The sequence below is a fragment of the Talpa occidentalis genome, unplaced genomic scaffold (assembly GCF_014898055.3).
Source record: "Talpa occidentalis isolate TD23 unplaced genomic scaffold, MPIMG_talOcc4v2.1 talOcc4.7, whole genome shotgun sequence".
Taxonomy (NCBI): Eukaryota; Metazoa; Chordata; class Mammalia; order Eulipotyphla; family Talpidae; genus Talpa; species Talpa occidentalis.
The window spans coordinates 64,868,948-64,896,032 of NW_023605083.1; the positions used below are offsets into that span (position 1 = coordinate 64,868,948).

At 52.6% G+C, this 27,085-nt stretch overlaps 1 protein-coding gene across 6 annotated transcripts in view; it reads left to right on the plus strand.

The window, feature by feature from the left end:
• COL27A1 (collagen type XXVII alpha 1 chain) overlaps positions 1 to 27,085 on the plus strand; it is a 134,006-nt gene that overhangs the window by 74,082 nt on the left and 32,839 nt on the right. For all 6 annotated transcript variants that reach the window (XM_037495226.2, XM_037495228.2, XM_037495230.2 and 3 more), the window contains exons 21-36: positions 1 to 54; positions 1,492 to 1,536; positions 2,770 to 2,823; positions 5,122 to 5,166; positions 9,575 to 9,628; positions 11,465 to 11,518; positions 11,737 to 11,790; positions 15,066 to 15,119; positions 20,306 to 20,359; positions 20,877 to 20,921; positions 21,005 to 21,049; positions 21,331 to 21,384; positions 22,091 to 22,144; positions 22,965 to 23,018; positions 24,252 to 24,305; positions 26,043 to 26,096. In XM_037495226.2, the coding sequence (XP_037351123.1) occupies positions 1 to 54; positions 1,492 to 1,536; positions 2,770 to 2,823; positions 5,122 to 5,166; positions 9,575 to 9,628; positions 11,465 to 11,518; positions 11,737 to 11,790; positions 15,066 to 15,119; positions 20,306 to 20,359; positions 20,877 to 20,921; positions 21,005 to 21,049; positions 21,331 to 21,384; positions 22,091 to 22,144; positions 22,965 to 23,018; positions 24,252 to 24,305; positions 26,043 to 26,096 (828 nt within the window). The remainder of the gene's footprint in view (positions 55 to 1,491; positions 1,537 to 2,769; positions 2,824 to 5,121; positions 5,167 to 9,574; positions 9,629 to 11,464; positions 11,519 to 11,736; positions 11,791 to 15,065; positions 15,120 to 20,305; positions 20,360 to 20,876; positions 20,922 to 21,004; positions 21,050 to 21,330; positions 21,385 to 22,090; positions 22,145 to 22,964; positions 23,019 to 24,251; positions 24,306 to 26,042; positions 26,097 to 27,085) is intronic.

The window sequence follows — 27,085 nt, forward strand, 5'->3', positions numbered from 1 at the left end:
GGTAAGCCTGGAGCTCGAGGCCTGCCGGGACCCCCTGGGCAGCTGGGGCCTGAGGTGAGATTGTCTGACTTGCCCATGCCCGTCCCCCCACTGCCGCCACAGGCCAGGGCCACCTCAGGTTCTTCCTCCTACTCATGCCTTACACCCTGTGACCCTTCAGGGGCCTTCTCTGCCCCGAAGGTCCCTACCCTGTACCTCCCATTGCCCTGGGTCTTCTTTCTCAGAGCTCCAGCTTCTGTTTCTGCTCACGGCAGTGCAGTTTATGGGCACTGATCTGGGAGGGCAAGAATTGTCAGCGCCATTGTGCAGACAGACCCAGGCCTGGTAAAGCTCAAAGCCCATGACACAGACCCCATGCTCTTCACTTCCATGCTCCTGGGAGCTGCCTGGGCGCAGCCCCAGGGAACCACATGACCCACACGGAGTAGGTGGCAGAGGTGCCTACTTGCCGTTTGTGATGAAGGAGAGTCACATGATCTCGACAAGCCTATGGAGCACCAGCTGGGGGCTGCTGGCCCGAGATTCTGTCCATGTTGGAGGCCCTCCACCATCCACCTTGGCTCAGGCCCCACAGCCCCCGTGACACAGTTCTGGTGAGGGTGCTGGAGGCCCAGGCTCACCACAACCACAGGAAGGCATTTGGCTGACAGGAATCCCTCAGTGAGGCTGGTTCTGGGTCTGGCGGGGTCCCAGGGCTGGCTCTGGGGCCGTCATGTGGGGCTGCTTTCCTGGAAGCTGGGGGAAAGGGGTGGGGAGGCAGCTCCAGAGGGGGCCCCTTGATTGGGCCTGGCAGACAACAGGGGCCAGTTTGGAGGCTGCCTATGCCTGTGGGAGGGCTGGAGATTCTCCATGGGCAAGAAGGGAAGGGGAGAGTGGAGGCAGAGTGGAGGCAGGGTTGGCACAGCCACGTGCGTGTGTCCACTGGGGGAAGCAGGCCTGCCACTTGCTCAGCCTCATTAATTCATTCACATGCTTGGATACACACTGATGTCTCCACATCTCCCCCTCTCACGCCCTCCTCCCTCCCTTCCTTGCATCTACTAGACACTACACACGCCCAGCCTGAGTGATGGTTGGGAGTGACTTCACAAAAGATCCAGGGACTCAACTTGAGCCACTCTCCATTCTATGGGATAATCTCCCCACTCTATGCCATTTTATAGATGGGGAAACTGAGGCATGCTGGGAGTAAGGTCTGCCATTGAGGGAATAGTAGAAGCCAGAATAGAGCCTGTATCTTTGAACAGCAGTCTGGGGCTCTATTTTCATAGCATCAGCTTTGACTTTCCCACCCAGCATGCCATGAGCCACATTCAGAGGGTTCTGGAAGTCCTTATGTGGCCTGCCCTGTAGGCCATGACTGGTGGCACCAGTGCCCTGGGTGGTCCAGGTCGGGGAGGGGGAACAATTGGCCCAGGAGGGTTGTTTTCTGTCCCCTCTCCTTCCTAAATTCCCATTGAATTAACTCTCCTCTGTGTCTCCCAACTCTAGGGAGATGAGGGACCCATGGGACCACCAGGGACCCCTGGCTTGGAGGTGAGTGCTGCTGGCCTGGGGGAGGTGGGGTTTGTGAGAGCTGAGCCAGCTGTGAGCAGGTGGGCAACATCTGGACAGTACTCTGGAGAAAGATCATCGAACATGAGGGCCTTGGGTCAGGCAGGACAGATCCCAAAGGAGAGAGACAAGAGGCAGGAAGCTGCCTGGCTGCCCCTACCCACACGCCACCCCTGACACTGCTCCTCTGCTATGTGCTGGTGCTTTGCACCCACTTCTCATTGGAGCGCCCCATGGGAGAGGCCCCACTTTTTCATTTAAAGCCAGTGAAGCTCAAAGAGTGAAGGGTTTAGCTCAAGATCCACAGGCAGGAAGCCAGGATGTCCTGCCTCTGACCCCACACCCTGACTTCTCACCACTGCTCCACGTGGCCTTCTAGACAAAGCATTTCTGCCATCTCCACCTTCACCTGGTGTTCATGAAAATTTTTGGCTTCTTGACACCAAGAAGCCGACCTGAAATTGCTTTTCTTGGTGTGGTTTACATGAATCGCTATTAATAATTAAAACTGAGAAACGTTAAATGTATTATTAACTCATTTAAAATGATAATAATCCCATGTCATGTTCATAAAAATAATAGGTTCATGAAAAATCACTAGATTTTTCCAAGCAATGTAATCTAATGAGAAGAGTGGCATTGTTTTACCATTTTTGTAAATCTCTTTAATGTCTGGCTTAATAGAAGGCAGCTGGATCCTCGGATCTGCTTCTGTATTCAATCTGCTGATGACACCATGTGTCATGTAGCCTCTGGAAAACTCCACTTACGTGCTTGAGAATGAGCGTGACACAGGCAAATGACATCTTAGTGTGGTTATGAGAATGATTTTGACCTCCAGAATTTCCTGCAGGGTCTCCTAGATTCCAGGGGTCCTCAGCTTACACTGGCATTAATGCTCTGTTCCTCTGTGCCCTTTGATATTCTATTCAGTCCCTTTCTTTCCCTTAGTCCCTGAAAACATCGACCCCGTTTACAAACAAGAACTGTCCAGGGATAGGAGGTTTCCCCAAGGTCACACAGCAACAAAGCCCCCTGCATCCCTGGACAGCTGGCAGCTTGCTGACATTCAGGCTCTGTGCCCTGGCCTCCCTCTGTGGGCATTGTGCAACCCCCCATGGGAACCCTGCGCTAGGTCCTGGGACCCCTGCGCTAGGTCCTGGGAACCCAACAGTGCTACCCCACCAGCTCCTCTTACTCAACTCTCTCTTGCAGGGTCAACCGGGCAGGAAGGGGTTTCCTGGGAGGCCTGGCCCAGACGGTGTGAAGGTGAGGGAACCTGGAAATGCCTGGGCTGGGGGGCAGAGGAGGGAACGCCTGGGAGAAGGGGAGTACCCAGAGGAAGGCCTGGATGGACCCCCAAACCCCAGGGCCAATTGTGAAAAGGGTAGAAGTACCCACTTATCACAAAGTAACAGAGAGAAAAAATAGACACGACTTAAGTGTCTAGTAGTGAGGCAGTGTCCAGTCAATGGGACACAACGGGGCCACTGAGGGTGGGGAATACTTGACAAGAGGGGAAAATGCTGGAGCCTGTGGCAGGGTCAAGGGTCATACACAGAGTTACAACGCAAACCCTGTGTGGGGCTGATAACACTGTTCTGTGCGAGTAGAGTAGCTAGAATGTGGACTGGGTTATCTCTGGGGGGTGGGGATAGAGAGTTCCATTTTCTCCTCTGGGTCTTTTTTTTTTTTTTTTAATTTAAAAGGTTTTTATTATATAATCATCAATAGATTCTTTCACCTAAATTGTGACAGGCATACTTTTTATGTATGACTGAATGATGGACAGCTTGGGAATTGCTGAATTGATGGGCACATTTCAAATCCTTGGCACGGTTTGACAGTAATTACATCTGCTGAACCACTTAATATGTTGTTGAAAGTGGCCCAATAAAGTCATATCTGGAGCTGTTGATTTTCAGTGCTTTGGCATACCGATTATAAAGTACTTTTTGAGGACAATATATGCTAAAATGTATATATGGTCATGCAAATAAATATGCTACCTGCAAAAAAATACTTTTTCTACGTGGAAAATAATTTCACAAAGGAATTTTGCCTTTGATGAATTATTTATTTAATTCTAAGAGTCACTGATGATCTTCATTGTGTTGGCAGTTTCATTAAAAAAATATTTAACATCCAACCAATTTAGTAAACAAAAGAATTTTCGTTTGTCTATTATATTGTGAAATAGCTTAAATAATAATAACAACATACACTTATTTTGTGCTTAATTTGTTCAAATATTGTGCTAAGTGTTTTAAATATCCTACCCCATTTAATCCTTACAACAACCATACAATGCGTAGATACTATTATCTCCATGTTAGGTATCAGGAAACTGACACAGAAAGAGCTTTAATATCCTTTCCAAAACTCATAGCTGATAATTTGAGGAACCAACATTCAACTCCATCTCTATCTGATGTTCTTTCCACGACACTGTTCTAATTTGGGTGGGATACCATCCTTCCTTCTCTGTTCTCCTCTGGGTCTTATTATTGGGTTTTTTTTTTAAGTTATCAAAAAAGGTAGCTGGGCCCAGGTGGGAGAGTGATGGCCTTGGTTATGGGCACCCTGACTTTCCAGGGCCTCCTCTGCAGTGTAGGAACTGCTGGGCCAAGTCTACAGCCAAGGAGACCCCTAGAGGCTGAGGGCAGAGCTGGGAGCACAGGTGGGCCGCGTCCCCTCCCCAGGGGAAGCGCCTGCATGAAGTCTGGGGCAACAGGATTGCCTCCATTTCTGAGCCACACTCCTGGCTGCTATGAGGCCAAGTCCTGCCTCCGAGGTCTTGGCCTTTCTCCCTCAAACACCAATTGGGTTTCTGTGGTGGGAGTGGTGACAGGGCCGTGTGGGTGTCTCCCACGGGCTGCTTGCCTCCCTCCACTCACACTGTGGGGAGACCAGCGCAGCTGCGTCCCAGCGTGGGGTAACACTGGCACACAAGGCCATGAGAGGCCACCCAGGATTCTCACCCTGGGAACGGCCTAAAACGAATGAGTCTAGCTGCTCTTGTTTATAGCCAGCGAGGCTGAGCCCAGAGCAGAGAGGAAACTAAGGTCACCTGTCAGCTGCTGGCAGAGTGCTGGGGGAGCTGTAGGACCCATGAGCCCTGAGTCCCCAGTTCCCTGCTCTTCCTGCAGAGGGGCAGCCTGATGATGCAAGAATGGAGATTTAAATCTGTGAGACCACATTTCCAATTCTAATCTGACCACAGCTCGCTGTGTGACCTGGAGCAGGTCACTTAACCTCTTTGAGCTTTGGTTTCCACCTCCACAGAGTACAGTGGGTTAATGAAGAATCCAAACAAGGTATAGACATCAGGGTGCTACATGCTCTGCCAAGGGCCACTCAGAGGAAAGGGGTGACTGGAGTCATCTCTGGAGCCAGAGCTTCTATCCACGTGTCCCTGCCATTAGTTTGGAGTCCCCAAGGCCAGACTCTGGACCTAAAATTCCTGGTCCAGCCCCATTTATTCCTGGGGATAAAGGCCAGTCATGTAGGTGATCCACTTAGATGCCAGTCACCACCCAAATGATCCTCATCTTTGTGTCTTTGCAGGGGGAGCCAGGAGACCCAGGACGGCCGGGGCCCATGGGCGAGCAGGTAGGTCAGTGCTGAGCCCTCAGTCTGTCAGCATCCCACATTCACCCCCTCTATACATCCCTACCCCAGCTCCCAAGGTAGGTCTGCTGCCTCCCCCTTTCACTGACACCCTATCAATGAATCCCTCTCTGGCTCTCAGGGAGGTGAAGTCCCTGAATGAGAACACCATTAATCATAATCATAACAGCCATTCCCCATGGCCTGACTGTGGATATTTTGGGGACAGTCACCCAAAGAGGTGACATAACTTTATTCCCAAGACATAAAAACTGGAGGATTCCTAGCTCCTGAGCAAAAATGTACAGATGGGGATGCCAGGGAATGACGTAGAAGCACTTGCCCAGGGGCTCTGGCTCAGTCATCCCTGAATTATAGAGAAAATGAAGGTCAAATCAGGGGCTCAGTCTAGCTGGGACCCTGGCCAGGGTGTGAAGAGGAGAGGAGTTTGCAGCTAGTCTTTAAAAAGGAAGCTTCAGATCACGACCTTCAGTACTGAGGTGCAGGGCCCTGGTGCTCTGAGTGAGTTAGACCCTCCTGCCCAGGCCAGCGCCTCCTGCAAGCTTAGCTTCTGAGCTGGGAGGTCACATTGGAAGGTAGCAATCTCCTCCATTCTTTTGAAGAAGGAGCCAACCCTCTGAACCCTAGAAGGAGGTTTGATGCTGGGACCCAGGAGGATGGGTCTTGGTGGAGAAACAGCATCAATGGCGTGAGAGCCGTGCACGATGGGCTTCTTCACCAGGCCTGCAACATCTGTTGGGGGAAGAAAGGAATTAAAGCAGGGGGAGGGCTGGATTTTTGAAACATTTCCAGTGTCATTCGAGCACATTCTGTGGGAAGCCCAGGAGTTTGGAAGGGCTGCCGCAGCCTGGATATATTTCCTGGTTGAAAAAAAAAGGCAATGCGATCAGCAAATTTAATTTCATAGTTATGCTGATGGTAGGGCCCTTGGGAAATAGATACTCAGAAACCTAGAATGTCAAGGCACAAAGGATCCTTGGAAGTCACTTTATCTCGGGATCCTAACCTCTTGTGTGCCTCGCCCCCTTAGGCAGACTGGTGAACGCTATGGTCCCCTTCTCAGAACAGAGTTTTCAGATGCATAAAATATAATCAAAGAATTACTCAGGATATCAATTATATTGAAATATAATTATAAAAATGTTAAAATGTGATTTAATCATAGATATGCTTCTTTATTAATGCATTAGGTACTAGGATCTGGCAGTAGATCTAGTGCAACCTCAAGTTTGAGGTGGTGACAGCTTAAATGATACATCTGACATGTCACATCTGGGACAGCCACGTCTACCCTCCGAGTCCTGTGGGTGCCACCTACACTCTTGCTGGGGGACCAAATGCTAAATTTCATTGAGAAATTAGTGAAAATGGACGTTTTCATTTTCCTAATCCAGTTCATGAGTCCCTTGAATTCCATCTTTGGGGTCTTGTAAAAGACCCCCAGGTTAACTCCAGAATCCAAGCCACTTGGGGTTCATGGAGGAGAATGCACTTGACTAAGATGATCTAGAAGGTGAGGGAAAGTTGGGGCCAAGAGGAATGGGAACCCCACTTGGGGCAACTTGGGTCACAGTAGGAGAGAACTCTCTGAGTACAGAGCTGGAGCCCTGTGGCTGCCACCAACTTGGCAATGGGTGCTCTGCTAACCCATTCCTTTGCCTCTTACCCATGTGGGAAGTAGAAAAATCAGGGGATGCCCCAGAAAGATGATAAGGAACTCCTTACAATCACAGTATTTATCACATTCATTGGGCACCTGTTAGGTAGCAGGTTCTATACCAAACACTTCACACACCCTCACTTGTAATTTCCCTCAGCAACCCTGGAGCAGTAGGTATTATAACCCCATTCAGCAGCTGAGAAAACTGAGGCGCTAAGAATTTCAGTGGCTTGCCCAAGATCTTCAGGCAACTGTCAGAGCCAAAGTTGACACTCAGGTCTGCTGGATTCCTGAGACTTGCCCTGGAGGGACTGGACAACCTTTGACCTCTTGAGTCCTGTCAACAGTTAGTTAGAATGCAGATGGCTTTCAGGCCAGGCCCTGTCCTAGGTGCTGGGGACACAAATAATTACAAGTCACAAGACTGGCCTTTAGAAAGTTCTGTGCAGGGGAAGCCAAGCATGTAAACACCTAACTGGAGATGTCTGATCCAGTGGAGGATCCAGGACTTTCTTGTCCTCCTTCTCATCCCCAGCTCCCAGCAGAAGGGAGGGAAGGGAAGGAGGGAGAAAAACTCCCATAGCAGACAATGGCCCTTTCTCAGTAGACAACATGAAGACAGACCAGCCTCTTCCCCCAAACTGGGGATTCAGATCCTGCCTGTGCTATGCCCACTATAGGTGACAATGCCACCTCTCAGCTCTCTTGCCAGCCCAAGAGGAGTCAGTCCTGCTCACGGCTGTCAGCTGCCTGCTCATCAGACCCACCAGGTGGAAGCCTGGGCCTCCGGGCTGGCCGAGCTGGAACAGTGTGAGCCCCACCCACAGGACCCCCAGGGCCTGCCAGGATGTTTCTGTACAGCGCTGCAGGGGTTCCTGGGGAAGGGGTGGGGGCAAGAGGCTCCTTGCTGTATGGACCTTATTCATTAGGATCCTGTTTGACTTCTTGTTTGAGGTTTATGACCCGCCTGCCTTCCAGGACCCAGCAACTCATAAATTTAAAGTAGCTATGAGCTTTCTGTTTCTTTGGGCCAGTCGGGCAGGGGCCTCTTAACAGAGCAGTTTTTATTCCCTTTAGTCAGCATTCTCTAAATGTCTGACTACTCCCTTGTGGGGAGCTCAGGCCTCTGTCTTAATCTGGTGGCCTTTTAAAATAAATTCAAATGGGATGGGAGGGAACTAACATTTATGGAGTGTGTACCTGTGCCACGCATCCTCTCCATACTCAGAACTACCCAGGGAGGGAGGGAGGTTTATCTGCCATCCCCCATCCTGCGAATGGGGCTCAAGGGGCTCTGCACCTTGCCCCGGGCCCACCCACCTGTGGACTGAATGGTGATGACATAGACAAAGTGCCAGGTGCAGCTTGGCACATAGCGAGTGTCAGCTGTTATTAGTGCTATCACTTGAAAATTCTCCCTTTACTTTTTAAAAACAAGTTGTTGCAAAAGTTATGCACTTAGTTATTTTCTTGCTAGCTTGTTCCTCACCCCTCTCACCTGGTAGGCCAACTCCAAAGGGTCTCTGAACCCAGGCAACCAGGACCCCCTCCCCCATGTGTGGCCATGGTGTCTGAGTACCAGGGAGACCCCCACTCCACTCACACACTATGTAGGCCCTGGGATAGAGGAAAAGGTGCATGGACTTTGAAGCCACACAGACCAGAGACAGCAGTGGGATGTGGTCCCAGCCTGAGCTGCCACTTTGCAACCATCTCTGAGACCCACCAAGCTAACCCTTTGAAACTGGGTGCCCGTCCCTCTTCCTACTTGCCTGACTGGTTGACCAGTTTCTCTGCCTGAGCGTACAACTTCTCATCCAATTCTGGTCAGGTTCAAGGTCTTGTTCCTTTCTGGGCCAGAGTTTAGGGACAGGGAACAGATTTTATTGGACAAGTTGACTTATCCTTCTGTCTTTCCTAACTCTCCCAGAGCTCTGGACAGCCAGCCTGACTTCTTCCTAAGTCACGTTTACCCCCCACCCCCCCCCCAACCATGCAAGGCCTCCTTGTGCTGGGATTTCCTAAGCAGTGTGGGGTCTGGACAGTTATCTCTAGGATGTCCCTCCTCACTTGGCCTGTGCCTGTTTGCCTGCCCAGGGCAATGGCAAGGCCTGTAGCCACCTAGGAGAGCCTCTGGAACACAGTGGCAAGTTAGCATCCAGCAGAATTAAAAGAGCAGCAGGAACCAGTGTGTGTGCACGTGTGCCCTTTCAGAGGAAGCTCTTTAGAAGACAGTAAAAAGACCTCCGCTTCCCAGATTCCAACCAGGTCTTTTGGGGGGAGGCTCTTTTGGTATTTCTACACCAGTGAGCAGGTTTGTTCCTCTTTAAAACTGCCTCAGAACCCCAAAAAGATGGGGATGGATTTCTCATAGTCGGGCCTCTCCCCAGCACAGTCAAGCCCCCCTCCCACTCCCCAGCTCTCCAAACGTGGCGGCCTCCCAGCTTCTGGCGTGGGAAGAATGTGTGGTGCTCCCAGGGATGCTGGCAGCAGCCCCGTGGCTTGGCTCCAGAATCAGAACCATCTGGTGGAGTGAGGGAAGTCAGGACAGTGCCCAGAGAGAGATGATCGCTTGGTGGCAGCTCCGTGCGGCCAGGTTTCCAGGCCAGAAAGGGGGCACCTGGAGACTGTGCCAGGGGACGGAGGACACAGTGGACCTTTGAGATGCAGCATGTCCCTGAATTCACATTGCTCCCTCTTTTCTTTCATTTTCATAAATATTTCTTATAGGGACTTTTGGGATTCATTGGTCTGGTCGGGGAGCCAGGAATCGTGGGAGAAAAGGTATGTTGTATTGGGGGGAAATATTAACAAACAGAGCTTATGTTTTGACATGTTAAAAAGATGCAGGAACCTGTTGACTTGGGGGTTTCAGACCTTTCTCCCCTGGCCTCCTCACTTTCCTTGTGTTCCAGACCCTCCAAGAGCCATTTTTCCCCTTCCCAGCATCCTCTGGGGCTTTCTCCTGACATCACCCCTTGGCATGACATCCAGCCGATGTGTGTAGTCTGGGCCCCTCATGGCTGTGCACTGGCTCTACACAGGGGTGGTCAACAGAAGGGAGGCAGAGAGTTGACCACCCCTGTGGTCAAAGGGAGGCTCCTTTAAAAAAGGAGCCCATTTCCTTAGGTTGTCTTGTTAACCCACCACAGCTCTGATTTATGGACAAGACAGGCTCAGATTGCAGAACTGCTCAAGGCCATTCAGCTAAGAAGTGGCAGATCAGGGATCTAAACCCGGTTTAGTCCCCATGGCTGCACTTTGCGTGCTAAACCCTGTGCCTTGTGGCTCCCAACCTGTGGCTGCCCAGTGCGGCCCCCCGAGAGGCTCTGCTTTCCTTTGCAGGCATATTGAATGTCCAGGCAGTCCCTCTGGGAGAGCCAACATTGTGCTCACCTGGGATTTGGAGAGACTGAGGTCCAGAGAGAGGAAGCCCCTCCCCTAATCTGGCCCCGCCTGCCTTTCCAGGTGCATCCTTACCTCTTTCCTCATTACACCCTGGCCCAGACCCTCTAGCTGTCTTCTCTACCTCTTTGCTTTCTTCTTCCTCTTCCTCTCTTTTTAAGTTTTTATTTTTGGAATAATTATAGTATCACAAGAAGCCGCAAAAAATAGTGCAGAAAGGCCCTGCCTGGTCTCACCCTGTGTCCTCTGACCTGCGTAACTGTGGAGCAGCATCAGTGATGCCAGCCTTCTTTTGTTGCTCAAATGTCCATTCCCTACTCCTCCATTGGCCTCTATTGTCCTTCCTCCTACCAACCAGTGCCCACTCCTCCCCCGTCTCCCTTATGTAGATGACTCAACTACCCTTCCTCTTCTGGGTGAAGCAAGACTCCTGTGGGAAGCCTTCCCTGCCCACTCCCCATGCAGGTAGCTCAACCCCCCACTGAAACACCTTAGCACCTCCGCCACTGCCCTTCCGCTGCTTTCCTGATCTATGGCTATGTCTGAGACACCCCGAGTGTCTTGTCTATGCAAGCAAGGTCTGTTTCCACTTGCTATTTTGGCTTCCGGGGGTAGCATGATTGTCAAACTCATAGTAGATGCTCAATAAACATTGCTGGGTGGGTGGATACAAGAAACAGAGCTTCACAAGTTAGGATTTGAACCCAGAGCTCCTGCCTCCCTGGGTCTGTCTGCTCTACCTGCCATCGCCACCTGGTCTGTCTGGATTGGTTAAGAGGGAATGAGTGACATCTAATTGGGCAGTGGATGAGGAGAGTGAAAGAAATTCCTTCTCTTGCCATCTCCCTTTCTGCAAGCTCAGCCCAGGAGATGCCAGGCCTAATGAGGACCACATGCCATGGGCCAGCATCAAAGGGGACAATGTCATTAGCACATCCTTAACCAGGACCATACTTGCTGAGGGAAGCCCAGAGTTGGGCACGCAGTGGGGTACTGACGCCTGCCAGGGGTCTTGCCTTCTGCTGAGTAAGGTCTTAGATGCCTACCCGACTCCTGTCATCACCCTGGGTGATGTGACTGTGAGCAGGACACGGACCCTCTATAGACCTTTGTCAAGTCCCTGTCTCTCTTTGGTCTCTGGGAGACCATCTGCACCTGCCCCTTCCCCCAGAGCCATCCCTACCATGACCTCCCTGATTGCTATCTCCATCACAGGGTGACCGGGGCATGATGGGACCCCCAGGCGCGCCCGGACCCAAGGGGTTGATGGTAAGAAGAATGTCTGCATCCCCTTGCCCTTCCTGTCACAGCTGCGATGGCATCTCTGCTCCCCTCCACCTGCTTCCCTGACACCAGGCACTCAGGATGACCAGTGCCTTCTCCCTGCAGGACTGCCTGGCCCTGGGCTGGGCTGAGCTGGCTGAGAAGGGCTGAAAGAGGAGTAGGTACCTCCACTGCTGAGCCCGTCTTTTTCTTCTTTCCAATAGGGTCATCCTGGAACTCCAGGTGGTGTTGGGGACCCAGGAGATCCCGGACCCCCGGTAAGCAAAGCCCTTATGTTCCCTGAATTCACACCCGCTCTCCAGTAAGGTGAGGAGTCCAGGGCTGAGTCAGACAGACCTGGTTTGAGCCCCAACTCCACCACTCTTTAGCTGTGTTGCCAAGACAGATCGTTAAACTTCTGGGAATCTAGATTTTGCTCATCTGAAAAACAGAAAATAATGTTGGTTATGAGAGCGTGATCTCATGGGTTACATGAAGCCGTGCAGCTCCTGTTCATGACATAGTGCTGTTCACTGCATGGGAGCACCTTGGCCATTAACATTTTTATTGCTTTGTTCATCCTCTTGGAAAATACTGTGTCCTGTGTGCTGGGGCCACCCCAGGAGCTGGGGTGCAGCCATCAGCAAGGCAGAAAGCTGTCCCTGACCTTTAGGAACTTATATTCTGGTGTGGGGAGAGTGACCCCAATAAATAAATGCATCTATAGAGAAAGCAAGCAAGGAGGATCAGAAATGCTGGGGTCAGTGGACTGAGTATCACGCTGAAGATGCAGGGGTCCTGGGCTTTTGTGAAAAAGAAACCAGGGAGAAACCAGGGAGATCCCTGAGGCTCCCAAAGTGGTGAGGGGTGGGATAGGCAGGATGGCTAGGGAAGGGCTGTGATGCAGAGCACCCACATTCAGGGGTCCTTTCCACTCCCCCCAGGAGGATATGAGGGGTGGAAAGGGGTTGCTCTCATAGGCTCAGGCTGGGGCAGTGGAGGGTGGGCTTCAGGTGGATGGGAAGAGTGTGGGAGGAGGAAGGACCAGGCCAGGCAGGATCCAAGCAGTGCAGGCGCTCAGGAGAGATATGGAGGGACTAAGTCAGAGGCAAGAAGCCTGGGCACAGGTAACCATCAGCCAAAGACAGAGGCACAAGCACCAAGGCATTTTGTCATCCCCCTCACCCCCTGCCCAAATCCTTATAATCAGCCCGAAACTCTCATAGTGCACAGTCAGAATCAGAAGTCAGCACTCAGATTTCTCAATGACTTTCCTTCCCAGTCATTAGGAGGAGCCACATCTGGTGTGGGGCTGGAGCCATTGGTTAGCAGGCCAAGGTGCCCAGCTTGGAATCCAAGGGCCCCGGCCCACCCAGCCCAGAGCCTGCTGTCCCACCCCCCTACCCAGTGTTCCCACTGAGTGCTGGGTCCAGTAGATGCTTTTAGAGATGGAGAGATGGGGGCCCTTCAGCTTGGGGAGGTATCCAGGGGAGGGTAGTAGCTTTGGTACAGTGATGTTGGGGTCCATTATCAAATTCTAGTTCCTGCACCCCTGGACCTTGACCTCCCCAGAATTCAGTCTAACCCACATGGCGCAGCAGACCTCTCCTGTCTCTCCCGCTGCTCCCCTCAGCAGTGTATTTCAGTAGATCCGCCTGTTCTGTTCCCCATTCTGCTCTGGTAAACCCTCTCACCTCCCACACCTCTGGCCTAAACCTCAGTTCTTGTATGCATAAATAAATAAATCTTTAAAAAAAAAAGAAAGAAATAGATGTCCTAGTGTGAGGTGTGGTGCTTAGCCAACTATTTGCATACACTCAGTGCTTAAGACATGATAATAATAACTTCTATTACTCCTTGTTCGATAGGATGATTACCACTATTATGAGTAAGACTAGTACTATTAAAGCCACATTTCTGGTGATACCATTCACATCTGATTGGCATTTTCTACTTCTCTGGCCCATGTCCTCCTTTGGCGAATTGAGGTCAGACAAGTTAACTCTTGCCATTATTTGAGGAGGGGCCAGACAGGGTCTGGACCTCCAGTTTCTCACCTTCTCCCCCTGAGAGTTGATGACTGCACTCAACTGGGGACTGGCCAGGGCATTATGTCTTCCTGAAAACTCGAGGAGGGGGGGACCCTTTCAACCCCACTTTATAGATGATGAAACTGAGCCCCAAAGAGTCACTAGCCAAAGTTGATGGAATAATAAGTGGTAGAGCTGAGGTTTGCACTGAGGTTTTCTGGTGGAGCTGCCTGCTCTTTCTGCTTTCTCCTGCCTCTCGGTGGAGACTTGGCTCCTGAAATTTCCCAGTGACGCATTGCATGCCTTCTGCAGCCTGACAACCCTCTATAAAATGCTCCGTTCTCACCCAGTCTTCATCTTCCCATCACCCAGGAGTCAGATCTGTCCTTTTACTGGGCCAAGCCATGGTCCACACCCTGCTTGCCCTGCTGTCAAGGGTCCCGCTGAGATCAGCCCCTCACAGCAGTCAGGACTGCGGCTATCAGGGGTCTTCTGAAGGCTAGGGGGCGGGGGTAGAAACAGGAGCAGCAAGCACAGCCTCCCCGCTCCCCCCTGGCCCGAGCCCCCAAATGGAGCGGGGCCTCTCCCTGGTATTGTGCATGCAGATGAGGCTGCCTCTTCTTTATAAAAGGAGCACACCCATTCTGAGACCAGCTGGGAGATGGGGGGCCCCTGCAGCTGTCTGAGGGTCCTGGCCAGCAGAGTTGAAGCCGTGGCCTGAGATGCATAGCTGGGCCCGGAATAGGAGGAGAGAAATTTCGCCTCCTTTCTCCCCTTCCCATCCCCTGACCTCTTTTAACTGTTCATGTGGTCATTGTTCCTTCAAGAAACTTCTACCTCCTCTGAGTCTTAGGCCTACCTACATTAGGCCTGTGCAACCAGGTGCTGAGAATTCAAGGAACAAAGCCTACCCTGTGCTTTCGCTCCCTCCCTGTCTTTCCCCTGCTCCTCTTCTTGTTATTCCTTCATCACACTTGGTGACTGGACATCTTGCCAGGGCCAGGACCTGCTCCCTTCTCTTTGCCTACACTGGCTTTCCTTCTCCCTGCCCCTCAGGGCCCTCTCCCCACCATGCAGCCTTCCCCTTTCTCCTCCCTCACCTCAGGGTTGTGGTCTCCCCTGCCCTTCTCCCCAGGGCTCCTTCTGACCTGGTCAGTCTTTTGGACCTATTCAGGGTCAGCGTGAGAGACAAAACCTGGGCACCATATTCCCCTTGCTGATGGGAGAGAAAAGGGGAAATGCATTGAAGAAGATAGCTTCATGGCAGCCCCTTGTTGTGGATTTTGAAATAAAGAAGGAAATGGCACGACCATTTTCTCACTTCCAGAATACTAGGAAAGGGTGTGAGTCCTGGGCTGCTGCTTCCCCAGGGCCAAGACCTTCTCCATGGCAGCAGCTGTCCGCTCCTTAGCACCTGCTAAGCCTGCAGGCCAACTTCATTCACCCAGGCTCCCCGCCCTGCCCTCTGTGTTGCACTTGCTCCCTAAAAAAGGGACTTCTCCAACTCTTTCTCCTCCACACAGGGTCCTCCAGGATCTCGAGGCCCACCAGGCATGCGGGGAGCAAAAGGACGCTGGGTAAGTGGGGCTCGGTCTCCTGGGGGCAGACACTGAATGGGGACTCCCTGCTTATCCCTGAGATAAGGGATGTTCACAACACCAGGCAGGGCTCCAGGCTTCCTGGGCCTAACTGGATGTGGGGACTCCACCTCCTTCCTGGCCCATTTCTGAGCACCATGTTGGCATAGATAGTCTCTGTAGTACTATTGCTTTGTTCGTTCATTGGTTCATTCATTCATTCAACCACCATTTATTTAGCCCTACTGTTTGCCAGCCACTGTGGGAGCTCTGTAAATACCATGAAGAACAGGGCAGGCATGACCCCTCCTGCATGCCTGGCTCAATCATGTAGGTCGAACAGACCATACAAGGTCACCAGTACATTGATAGAGGAAGTGTGGGCATCTTGGGAGGCTGAAGGAGGCACCTCATGTGGGCAGGGTACCAGGGAAGGCTTCCAGGAGAGAGTGATGCTTGAGCTGATGCCTGGTTTCAGGCAGGGGGACACTTATATGGTGGGAGAAGGTGGGGCATCTCTATTTCAGGATCTCTATTAACTTAACAGAGGGGCAGGGGAAAGGGATATAACCAAGCACGAGCAGGTACCAAGCCAAGTAGGCCCTCCAACACCATAGCTAGGCATATGAGCTATGCTCCAAGGGTAGTGGGGAGCCACAGAGAGTTTTAAGAAATTTCTGGCCCAAGCACGGCAGCCAGAGGTACTGTTGAGCACATACATGAATTTTTAAAATCTTCAACTCTACCCTATAAGGTAGGTGTTATTATTATGTCTATTTTTCCAGAGAGGAAATTGAGGCACAGAGAGGTTAAGCCACTTGCCTTGGGTTGCACAGCTTGAAAGTAACAGAGCTGGGATCTGACATAGGAAATCAGACCCTTTTTGCCTATTGAATGCAGTCTTATTTTCACTCATGCAGAGAGGGCTGATGGGGTGGTTTTCAGTCCCCAACTGGTATAAAGGTGCCAGGCCAGGCAGCCTTGTAATTAGGAAATGAGGTGGCACAGGTAGAGCAGGCAGTCCAGGCGTGATATCCCAGCTCCATACAGGGATCCGTGATGATTATTCTCCTCTTGGCTGACTTTCAAGTGACTTAAAATTTTCCCTCAAGCAGATGGCCTGAGCAGTCAGCCTGGGAGAGGACAGATTAAGAGGCTTTGCTCCAGCCTGGCAGGGCGTCTCCCAGTGCCTGGGTCCTGGGCATCTGCATGTGGATGGAGGCTCACCTGCAGCTGCTCCCATGTTGTGTACAGTCCATCCTGCCCCAGGAGTGAGATTCGCTGAAGCCCCCTACTTTCTCCCAGATGCAAGACTCAGGCCCCACCCCCTCTGCTCACTGAGGTTCCCGCAGTCTTTACCACCCCTTTCTAGCAGGGGCTCAAAGAATGTATCTCTGGCTTGAGCAAACCCAGACTCCAACCACATCAAAGTCTCTGGGGCTGCAGCAACTCCTGGAGAGCCCCTCCTCCTGCTGAGTTTGGCAGGAATGCAAAACTTGCTGGGTCGGTCCCCTGGGTCTCCTGCCTAATAAGCCACCCTTAGCCACTTCACAGTTGGGGTAACTGAGGGTGAGGGACTCAGAGAGGTCCCCACTGTGCCTGTGAAGGAGCTTAATTCTGGACAAAGTCGTGTTCAGTGTCTTGCTTGCCCTCTGACCTTAACAAAGCCTGTATTCTCTGGGCCTCAGTTTCCCCATATGTGCCATGGGTAACAGGCTTGCAAGGCTCTGCCTGTTCCTCTGCCCAGAAGGACAGTGGGCACTGCTGCTCCCCCACCCTTCTGCCCTGGGATGAATGAGCACTGCCAGGCAGGGCCAAGAGGAGACCTCGGGCCTTCCGCTCAAAGCTGCTGGCCAGGGTCTGATTCCACAGGCGCAAACTAAAAGAATGTGGGTTCAGGAGTCAGACAGATATAGGGGCCTTCCCTTATACCCTCCCAGTTTCAGCTGTGGTACCTCAGGCCAGTTTCTTAACCTCTCTGAGGCTCAGAGGGAGTTTTGAAAAGCCAGAATTTGAACCCAAGTCAGCCAGATGCCCTCTTTCCACCAGTGCCGGTGACTGTTCATCAGTGTGGGACGAGCTCCCCGTCACGGGGTGGGGGGGAGGGGGGCGGGGAGGCGTGCAGGACAGAGCTGAGCGCAGCCAGCTGCAGAAGACAGTATCTAAAATCCCTGTTATCTGGGAGACTCCGCCAGCTCCCTTGGCCATCCTCCTCGAGGAACAGTGAGGGTGTGAGGGTGTGAGGTTGGAGTGTCTGAGAGGCTGGACTCTGTTCCCATGAGTAGGGCCTAGAGCCCAGCCAACCTGGCCTCGACTCCAGCTCCTCCTCTTGGACCTTGGACAACTGACCTCTCCTCCCTGGAGCCTTCCTCCTCTGTAAAATGGGTCAGCACAAGGCCACCTCCTTAGATGTCATGGGGATGCTACCCTTCACTAGCGCCCCGCACGAGGTGAGCCGCTGATCCGGCAGCCATGTGTGGGGTATGCGTTCACTCCTCTCCTTCATCCTCCCCCTTTTCACAAGAGCTGTGATGGGCCAGATTTTCTGTCCTGGGCAGGGGCTCCTTCCCACCAAGCCTGACCCCAGCCTGCCTGGCAGACAGCCCCAGCTGCGGCTGCAGACATCTTCCTGGGGAGTGGCTACCAGAGAGCAGACATGTGGCTCTGATGGAAACCCAGGCCTGCCTCCAGTGGGCAAAGAGTGAGGGATTGGGGCCGGTCAAAGGGAAAGGAGGACAGAACTGGAGGAGTCTCAGGACTAGCTGTGCAGAATGGCCCGGCAAGGCTTAGGGGGTGTGGCTGCGGGCTCCTCTCCCTGCACAGTGGAGGGAGAGGGAGTTGGCCCATGGCCTCCTCATCCTTCCAGATGGAAAGGTGGTCCTGTTTCCCCCAAGTCAGCCCCAGCTTCTCTTGAGTGCTCTGGTATTCCCAGGGCGCAGCGGAGTCACCCAGATAATAGGGATTTTAGACATTATCTTCTCTAGCACACAGGTCCCTCTAGGCCCTGCCTTGTACCGCCCCCCATTCCTGGTAATGGGGAGCTCACTCACTGATAACAAGGAGCAGGTAGTGGGGGGAAAATTGACATCCAGCTGACTTTGCTCCAAATTTTTCACATGCTCAAGATGAGGTTTGAGCACTTACTTGCTGTGTGACTATAGGCTGTTTCCTTATTTATAAAATGAGGACATTGGCTTCCACTATTATTGCTACTGCTGCTGTTGTTATTATTAATATGATTATAGCTCACTTAACCTTTCTCCCAGAAAAGCTCAGCTTTCTAAGGTAAGCAGGGTGCCATGTGATTCAGCCCCAGCCCTCCACCCCCTCGGGGCTCCCCTCCAGTCCCAGAGCTGTCCCTTTCCAGGGTGGATTGTGTTTCCGGTGGAGACAGCACTCAGGGACCAGACACCGTCCCTCAGGAGGGGAGATGCCCACCCCTGGGCTCTGCCTCCATCCTGCCTCCCGAGACCTGGATGCCCCCAACCCCACCATCCCCTGTCCATGAACTAGGGTGATAAATCTAATACAGTGTCTGACAGTGTCCCCCAGAGACTGAAGCTCAGAGAGGGGATGGGGCTTCCCTGGGGTCAGACAGCAAGGACTCACACTCATGCTCTCTGCTCATACCTCATTGTGAACCTGTGAAAACTCTCAGCGGCTGGGCTGGTAGGCACATAACAAGAGCTGCCTATCCTGAGGAAGGGACTGGACCTTGCCATTCCTGTGTCCCCACCCCTGGCCTGCAGGCACTTCCTCATGCCCTGTGCTGAGATGCCTTGCATTGTCTTCTGCCTTGAGAGGTGACTTCTTGTCACCATTTCAGAGGTGAGATAGTGAGGAGCAGTGCCCTGTCTCTTTATTTCCTAAGCACCACCACAATTTCTAGTTCTGCACCCCCAGTTTCCTGGGCCTGGGCCTGGAGATGCTGCTGACACACTCATAGCTGAACCCCTCAGTGCCGTGGCCCCCTGTCCTGGCTGATTTGGGAAATGAGGTGCTCTTTAAAGCTATGGGGTGGAGCTGAAGCAGCTAGGAATTTTCACTTTGAGGAGCTCAATTATTCATTCAAAATTCCCTTATATTGAGTATAATTGGTATATGATACCAGTTTCAGGCATACGGTATAGCGTGAGACCATCCCACCATACGGCTGGCTAATCCCCCTCGCCACACATGTTCACAGCCCATTTTGAATTTCAAATGACTTCTTGATGCTGTCTTCTCCTCCCTTATCATGGCCTACCCAGGCACTTCCCAGACCCTGTCATTTGCAGCTGGCCCTCCATGCTCCCAGAATGCGGAGATTGGCCTCCTTCACAAGACCCTCTTTGTCTCCCCAACATGGCCTCTTCCGACCACCACACTGTTCTCCATGGGGATCTTTTCCAGGAGACCCCACCCCATCTGCATGTCTGTGGGAGCCCTCCTGGAGGGGACATGTGGAACAGTGGGTTGAGCCCTGGAGGGATACTTCTGTGCCAAGTGACCTTGGACCAGTTACTTCCCTTGGCTGGCCTGTGTTCCCATTGGTTCAAGGAGTCAGGGTGGGGGGGTGCCCCAGAGGCCCCCCCCAACTCTCAAAAGACCAAGGCTCCTGTCTCAGGGGTCACACCTGAGTCCAGAGCTCCAGGGAGCAGCTGCCTGACCTCTGCCCTGCTGCTGTTCCCTGATATCAGGAGGCCCGATTAGCTTGCACAGCTGGCTAAAGAGGGGGCTGCACTGAACATCTGGCCACACAGAGACCCCACCCTCCATAAGTCCTTCTTGGTCAGTTTCCACCAGGGCCATTTCTGTCCCCACCTGCACTCTGGGAAGACAGACCTGGCTGTCGGACTTGGTCACACAACACTGCTCTGGCCCTTGATCTCCACGCCTGGGCAATGGGTTGGCAGGCTGACCCTCCCACGAGGGCCTCTTTCAGCAATGTTGCTGGTACCCTCCTAGCCCCCATTCTGAATGTTAGGGCCTCTAGCTGATTCCACTTGTGCCAGTCCTTCTGCAGATCATCTCAAAGGGCACACGGCACAGGGGGACTCAGCTCAGGGGGAGAGTTTGGGAAGTGGGAGGAAGGAGCCCCAGGCTAGTGGAGGGAAAGGCCGGAGGTTCTGGGCAGTCCTGAACTCCTGGTTCCCAGCCCAAGGGAGATCCCTGCTGCCCACTGCAAGCCCCTTTTCTTATTCCAGGGCCCCCGAGGACCAGACGGACCAGCTGGGGAGCAGGGGTCCAAGGGCCTGAAGGTACTGGACCCTGTGGCCTGCCTTTCCTCACCCCTCCATGCTGAGCCAGGAATCCAGGGACCAAGGCTCACACCCACCCAGTACCAGGCCCTTGGGGACAGCAGGCACCTCCTGAGAGCTCCTGCAAACCTCCGAGCTGGGGGCAGGGCACTGGAGGAGCATAGCATAGTGAGAGAAAGAAAGCGTGTGAGCAGGAAAAAGCAAGGACAAGAATGAGGAGGAACCACATGGTCCTGGGCCCTCCTGGGCCTCCACAAACCCTTCCTGGCTCCTGAGAGCCAAGGCTGCTTCAGGCGCCATCCAGAGAAAGGGGAACTGGCTCTGAACCAGAGCCCCGCGACTCTGGTGAGCCCCCTCCTTGCTGGGCCTTGGTTTGCCCACCTGCCCAATGGGGAGAAGGGTGGAAGCCTTGAGATCTCAGGGGTCCCTTTCATCTCCCATGGGAGTGTGTGTCCTTGTTCCGTGAAGGGTCCTCCAGAGCATCTTCTCCCACCTTTGCTCACTTTGCTTCCTATAGGGCCCCCCAGGACCACAGGGCAGACCGGGCCAGCCTGGGCAGCAGGTATGTCAGACAGAGGCTGCCAGCCCCTCCCCGCTCTCTGCTTTGTGATATGTGCCTCTGTCAAACCGCAAATGTGCTTCCAGGGTGCAGCTGGTGAGCGAGGGCATTCAGGCGCACGAGGCTTTCCCGTAAGTCACACAAGTCCTTGAAGGTCTCCCCTTGGGGCTCAGGGGGAGGTACTGGCCCCATTAGCCACGTTCCTATTCTGTGGTAGAGACTCCAAAGGGTCTAGTTGCCCACTTTCTGCACTGACGACCCTGTCTCTTCCCCTAGAACTCAGTCTCCCCATTTGTCACATGGTATAAGGTGAGGTTGGCATCCTCATGTACAGGGAGGGCTTAGCTGAGGCTCAAGTTACAGGCAGGGCAGGCCATGGAAGGACTAAGGTCACCTTTGTTTTTCTCTGCAGGGCATTCCTGGTCCGTCAGGGCCCCCAGGCACCAAGGGTCTCCCAGGAGAACCGGTAAGTGTCCTTTCCTTCCCTCTTTGCATTTTTGTACCTGGCAGCTGGTTTCAGAAGGTCATCCCCGTAGTGGGAGGCATCATATAGTAGGAGGGGGAGGATTTAGAGAAGGACAGGGCTGACCTCCTCCTCCCAGGTGGCACCCCTGGACGTGGGGAGAGCACTGGCCAGGAGCTCAGGGGCGCTGGGTTTGAGTCTAAGTTTGCCTTCCAGCCTCGGTTTCCTGACCAGTAAAATGGTCCCAACCTTGCCATCCTGTTGTGAAGTTGAAACAAGCAAATGTTTCTGGAGTGCTCGGTGTGGGGAAAGGCAGAGGGCATGGAGCACTTAAGTCTCCGGAAAGAGAGAGGAGGAAAAGAATAAACTCACAAGGTGGCAGGTAGATCCCAGGTGGATTCCAGGTGGAGCCAAGGTGGATCTCAGGGGGACACGCATTCCAGGCAGCAAAATGGAGTGAACAAGTCTCAGGAGGTGGATGTTTTCTAAGCATGAGTGGGCCCTGCTGAGTTTTAGGTGGATGGAGAGGAGAATGTGAGGATGGATTGGAGGGGACATGCTGGTGAGGATAGAGCTGCAGACACCAGAACCCTCATCATGGGCGGGTTCGGGACACCAGGTTCCAGGTTCCACATCTAACCCTCCAGACTGCATTATCCAGCCTTAGGCTGGCTTGTCCCAACTGTCTGTGTGCCTATCTATCTTCTAGGGCCCTCAGGGACCACAGGGGCCCATTGGCCCTCCAGGAGAGATAGGACCTAAGGTGAGTGTGGCAGAAAGAACACTTGTTCATCCCATGATGCTGATGAGGAGGTATCAGTCCTTCCCAGTGCTCCTCGGGGTTTCCTGGCCCAGCTGTGTGGTGTCCTGCAGAGACTGGAGGTAGATTCTCTGGCAGTGAGGGCAGATCTTTCCTAATGGCCTGGGTTGAGGAGCTGGGGTGCCAGGATCCTCAGGGGATGCTGGCAGTGCCTCTTTTTCGGCACCAAAGAAAGCAACCAAGCCCCACTCCCGCCATCACCTGCTGGAACGTCACCCCAGCACCCAGGTTTGACTGCAGATCCAGCCTCGTAAGGTCATGTAGCAAGGAACTCGAAGGGCCTTGAATAGCCTGCCTTTTCCAGAGAAGAAACTGAGACCTGGGGTTTGTGCACTGGCTGCAGCTGTGCCAAGGGTGATAACTCAGGACCCCTTCCCGCCCTTGTCATCTGGCCCAGCAGCAGAGAGAAGTGCTGGGATTACTCAGCCCCAAACACAACATTCGTTGGCTTCCTCCCCTGTCGTTATGTGAATCATGAAATTTTCCTCCCTGTGCTTGCCAAGGGGCTCCTAATGTGGTAAACCACACTCGTGGGGCGGGAGAAGGCTCAGTAGCCTCTGGGAAGCCCCAAGGCCTAGTCAGCCTGCCTCCCACCCCACCCCCTAAGTCTCAGCTATAGCTCTGAGAAGTCTGCAGTTACTCCCCAGCTCTGTCTTTCATGCTGTGTGACCCCCACAGGTCCATGGCCCTCTCTGGCCTGCCTCAGCTATCTCCTCCCTTACAACCTTGGGCTCTCAGAGGGACCAATGACATTTTCTTGCAGGGACCTCCAGGTGCTGTGGGAGAACTGGGCCTTCCCGGGGAAGCTGGGATGAAGGTAAGAGGGGATGAAAGAAGAGAAAACTGGCTTGTTGAAACCAGTTCCCAGCTGGTGGGCACATCCTCCCCTCAGAGGAGAAATGGGCCTTTCTTGTGTCTGGAATAATGGAACCTGTGTGTTTCTGACTAGGAGTGGGGCCCGCCTGTGGCTTCAGCAGAGTGTCCTGCAGACCATGTTTTCTCTGTCAGCTGCCCCTGCCCCCACACTGAGCAGCTGAAGCCCCTGGCCTCTAGAGATACCATCTGCTTTTCAGCACCCAGCTCCTCATTCCCCGTGGGGAAACAGACGCCCATTGATACCTGGCTCTGGGGAGAGCCCTCTCCCCATTTTGCTGTTGGGAGAAAATGCTAGTCCCAGGCAGCCCCAGAGCCTGTAAGCCAAGCAAGTGGTCAGAGTACATTGAAGCAGGGGGAGTCCATTAAGGGGCCTTGGGACTTGAGACAGGCCACCCCAATCTGTGCCTGAGTCTCCTTTTAAACTCATTCAGAAGGGACTGGACCCAGACTGGGATTATCTGTCTTGGCTTAGTTCCAGAATCCTTTGCTCAACCGCAAAGAAAACCACCCCTGGTGTGAAGCAGATAGAAGTAGTATCGTCCCATGGGCAGGGCTGTGGGCTCAGAGCTGGGCTCCTCCTTGAGCTCTGGCCTTTAGCGAGGAAGTTTCACTTGGAAACCCTATAGGAGAAAGACCCTTTTTGGGTCCTGAGGTGGGTGACATTGACTCTGGCTCCTTTAGGGTCTCATCCTGGTTTGGGTTTCTCCCCAATGCTCTAGGGGAAAGTAGTGAGTTGGTGAGCCACAGACCGCCCTCCAGCCTCTGCTACTCCCCAAACCACCCAGGTTTGGCTCTTGAATCTGTCCCTCATTAGCCTCGTGAATTGGCACTAGATGCTTAACCCCGTGGTCCCCAGTTTCTTCACTTGTAAAAGAAGACGCCTTTCTTTGCAGTGTTGTGAGAATTAAATGTATGAAATGAGAAGATTCTTAGAACCAGGCCTGGTGGGTGTGAGCTGTAATGTTGGTGTAGACCCACCATGGCCTGGCCTAATGTGGATATGGGACTCTGGAGGTCATTTAATCACTTCTCCTTGGTTCTTGGGAAAAGGGCTATTCCCCAGCACCCCCTTCTCCTTGCCCCTGAAGCAGAGCCATGGAACAGGAGGAAGGTGTGTGGGGAGGGCTGGCCAGGCCCTACCCAACTCCATGAACTTGTGTTTTGCTTCTCCTAGGGTGACCTCGGGCGGCTGGGCAGCACTGGAGAGCAGGGCCTCATTGGGCAGCGGGTAAGTCAAAATGAGTTCATTGTCCCTGGAAAGTCCTGGAGTCTTGGGGCTGGGGGAAAGGGCTTTATGCAACCTCCCTGAGCCTTAGTTTCCTCATTTAGAAATAGACCATGAATCTCTGCAGCCCTGTCCAGTCTCTCTTGCTAGACCAACATGTCCACAGTTTGAAAGATGCTCTTCAAAGGCGAGCATTCAGTGGTCAAAGTATTTTTGAGATTAACAGTAGTGTTTTCAAGGCTCTGAGAAGGCCTGCAACCAAGAAATTGGCTCCTTTGGGATTAATCCAGAGTCTCCAAATTTATTTGACCTCCAAGCACTTTTACTGAAAAACTGGTTATCATCCTTTGAAACTGCTCCAGGGAAGGTGGTCTTCTTCTTTTCCTAAAGAAAGCCACAAAGCTTGTCTTTTTCCTCTGAGCAGCTTTAGGATATCTGGTCCTCCTCTCAGTGCTCTGGTTTATAGGGTCTCTGCCTGAATGGGCACCCCCAGGCAGGCATCCTCTATCAATTTACAGGTGAGGTATGAGAGGGAGCTAGTGTGGGTCCTGATTTATGGTCCCTCATTCAACTCTCATTTCTCATCTTTCCTCTTTTCTAATGCCTCATTAGTCCAGAGGCTCCACAAATTGAATTGAGACATAGAATGAGAGGGGAAGGCCACAAGGTAAGAGAGGATGAGCAGGAAGGCCTGAGATGGAAAACCTTGCATGTCAGTGAAGATTGATCAGTATAGTCTTCTTGGAGTATTATATTAAGAAAGATCCTCAGGAAAGAGCATGAAGAGCATTCACTTGATACCCACTGTCTACCAGGCACTGGGAGCACGACAGTGGGCCATAGAAGGCCTTGCCTTCATGGAACTTCATTTTAGTGGATTGATTAGTGATGTCTGCCATGGGTACAGAAAGGGCAAAATCTATGTTTCTGGTGTCCCTGCACCTGATGATTTCTGAAACTTTTTCCTGCTCAGATGCTGAATTACTGTAAATTCTAAAAGCAGAGACAAACCCAAACTTAATTCACCCCCCAGGAGTCCAGAAGGCATATCTACAGCCAGAAAGGCAGGCAGAGAGCCCAGCTGAGGGTCAGACAGAGACCCTTACCTTTAAGGGTTATTGGTATCATTCCCTGGCCTGCTGGCAAGAAAGTCTGAAGGCTGGCCCCACTTTCCACAACTGAAAAATGAGATTCCACTAAGGAAGTCCATGGAGCTCATTCCAATTCCAGGAATAATATCTCAAATGGCTACCGTTTTGGGGAGGTGCTTATATTGTACCTTGTTGCAAGCCCTTTGAAAGCCCCATTTTCAGAAGAGAAACATCTGGTATTTGCTTGTGGTCAGGCCATCAGTGAATGGGAAGCCCAGTGGGGATGTTATAGCCTGTCTGCCATCAAAGTCCTTCTTAGCCACTCAGCCATGCTTACTCCCCAGCCAGCCTGGACACAGGTGTCTGGGGAGGCTCTGTGACTAGAACCTCTAACCTGTGACCTCATGAGCCCCACCTACTCTACCCTTGGGAGTCTGCTTCTCCTTTTGGGAGAGCGAAGTGGGTATTCTACCCTCTCGCTCCTCCATTAGTGCAGACATTGTTTCCTGGGTACCCAGTGTCTGCCAGACATGACAGGACCCTAGTGCCTGGAGGTGGGGGTGCAACTTGTCCCTGGGTGCAGGGAGGAAATAAAATAATGCTAAGGCCCCCTTGCCAGTAACGTCTCCATCTTCCACCACCCTTCTAGGGAGAGCCAGGCCTTGAGGGTGACAGTGGCCCTGCCGGGCCTGATGGGCTGAAGGTAAGTGTCCTTCTTAGTGCAGAGTCTGGGGAGGGGGTGGTTCTGGAGCTGATTCAGCCTGTGCCCCCACCACCCTTCTAAGACATGAAACTTCTCCCCAGAAGGACTGTGTTCCTGAGAATAGACCTGTGGCCTCCATTGAGGGCAGGGTGGGTGAGGGTGAGTCCTATTCAGCACCAGCCCCCACATATACTGCCCAGAGCCCCCAAACCTGGTCAGGTGGAACTGGGGACCACCTCAGCTCCCACTCCACACTGCTACCCTTCTTGAAAGTGCAGCTTCTCTGGGCTAAGGGTGATGCCTGAATGCCAGATTTATGCCAGTTCCAGAGCCAGAGGCTTTGCTACCTGTTCTCTTCCAAACACCCTAAAGCATCAGCAGATAGTCACTGTCCATGACCTGTATGGAGGGCTGGTCACAATTGTATCGTGTACTAAGCTGAGCCCTTACATGTCTCCCCTCCAACAATTCTACGGCATGAGTTCTGTCTAGAGATGAGGATATTGAGACTCAGCAGTTAAGCAATTAAGCTAATAATTGGGCCAAGACCTGACTCAAGTCACTCTTACCACATGCCCATTCTAAAGATGAAAGACTGAGACTCAGAGGGAGGCAGAAGAATAATTGTCCAGAGCCTGTGGGTGTGAGTGGAAGAAATTCAGACGCAGGGCTGCTGGCATCAAAGCCTGTAGGCTTAACTTAGCCTTAGGTTTTCTATAGATTCATCTGTCAGCCACAGATGCTGGAAACTTAAGGAGGCACAGGGGCCCCCCTAAACCTTGGGGAAGGTGGGCACTGCTTTCCCACTTACCAGCCCCACCTCCAGCCCAGTCTGTTCTTGGCCTCCATCTCTAGTACAATAGGCAGCCTTTCCCCAGGGCTGACCTGTCATATTTTGAGTAGTTTCTCCAGCCAGGGTCCCTGAAGCTGTACCTTGGGGTTCCCTGATACCCATATACTCTCCATGTGACCTCAAAGAAGCCTCCCTC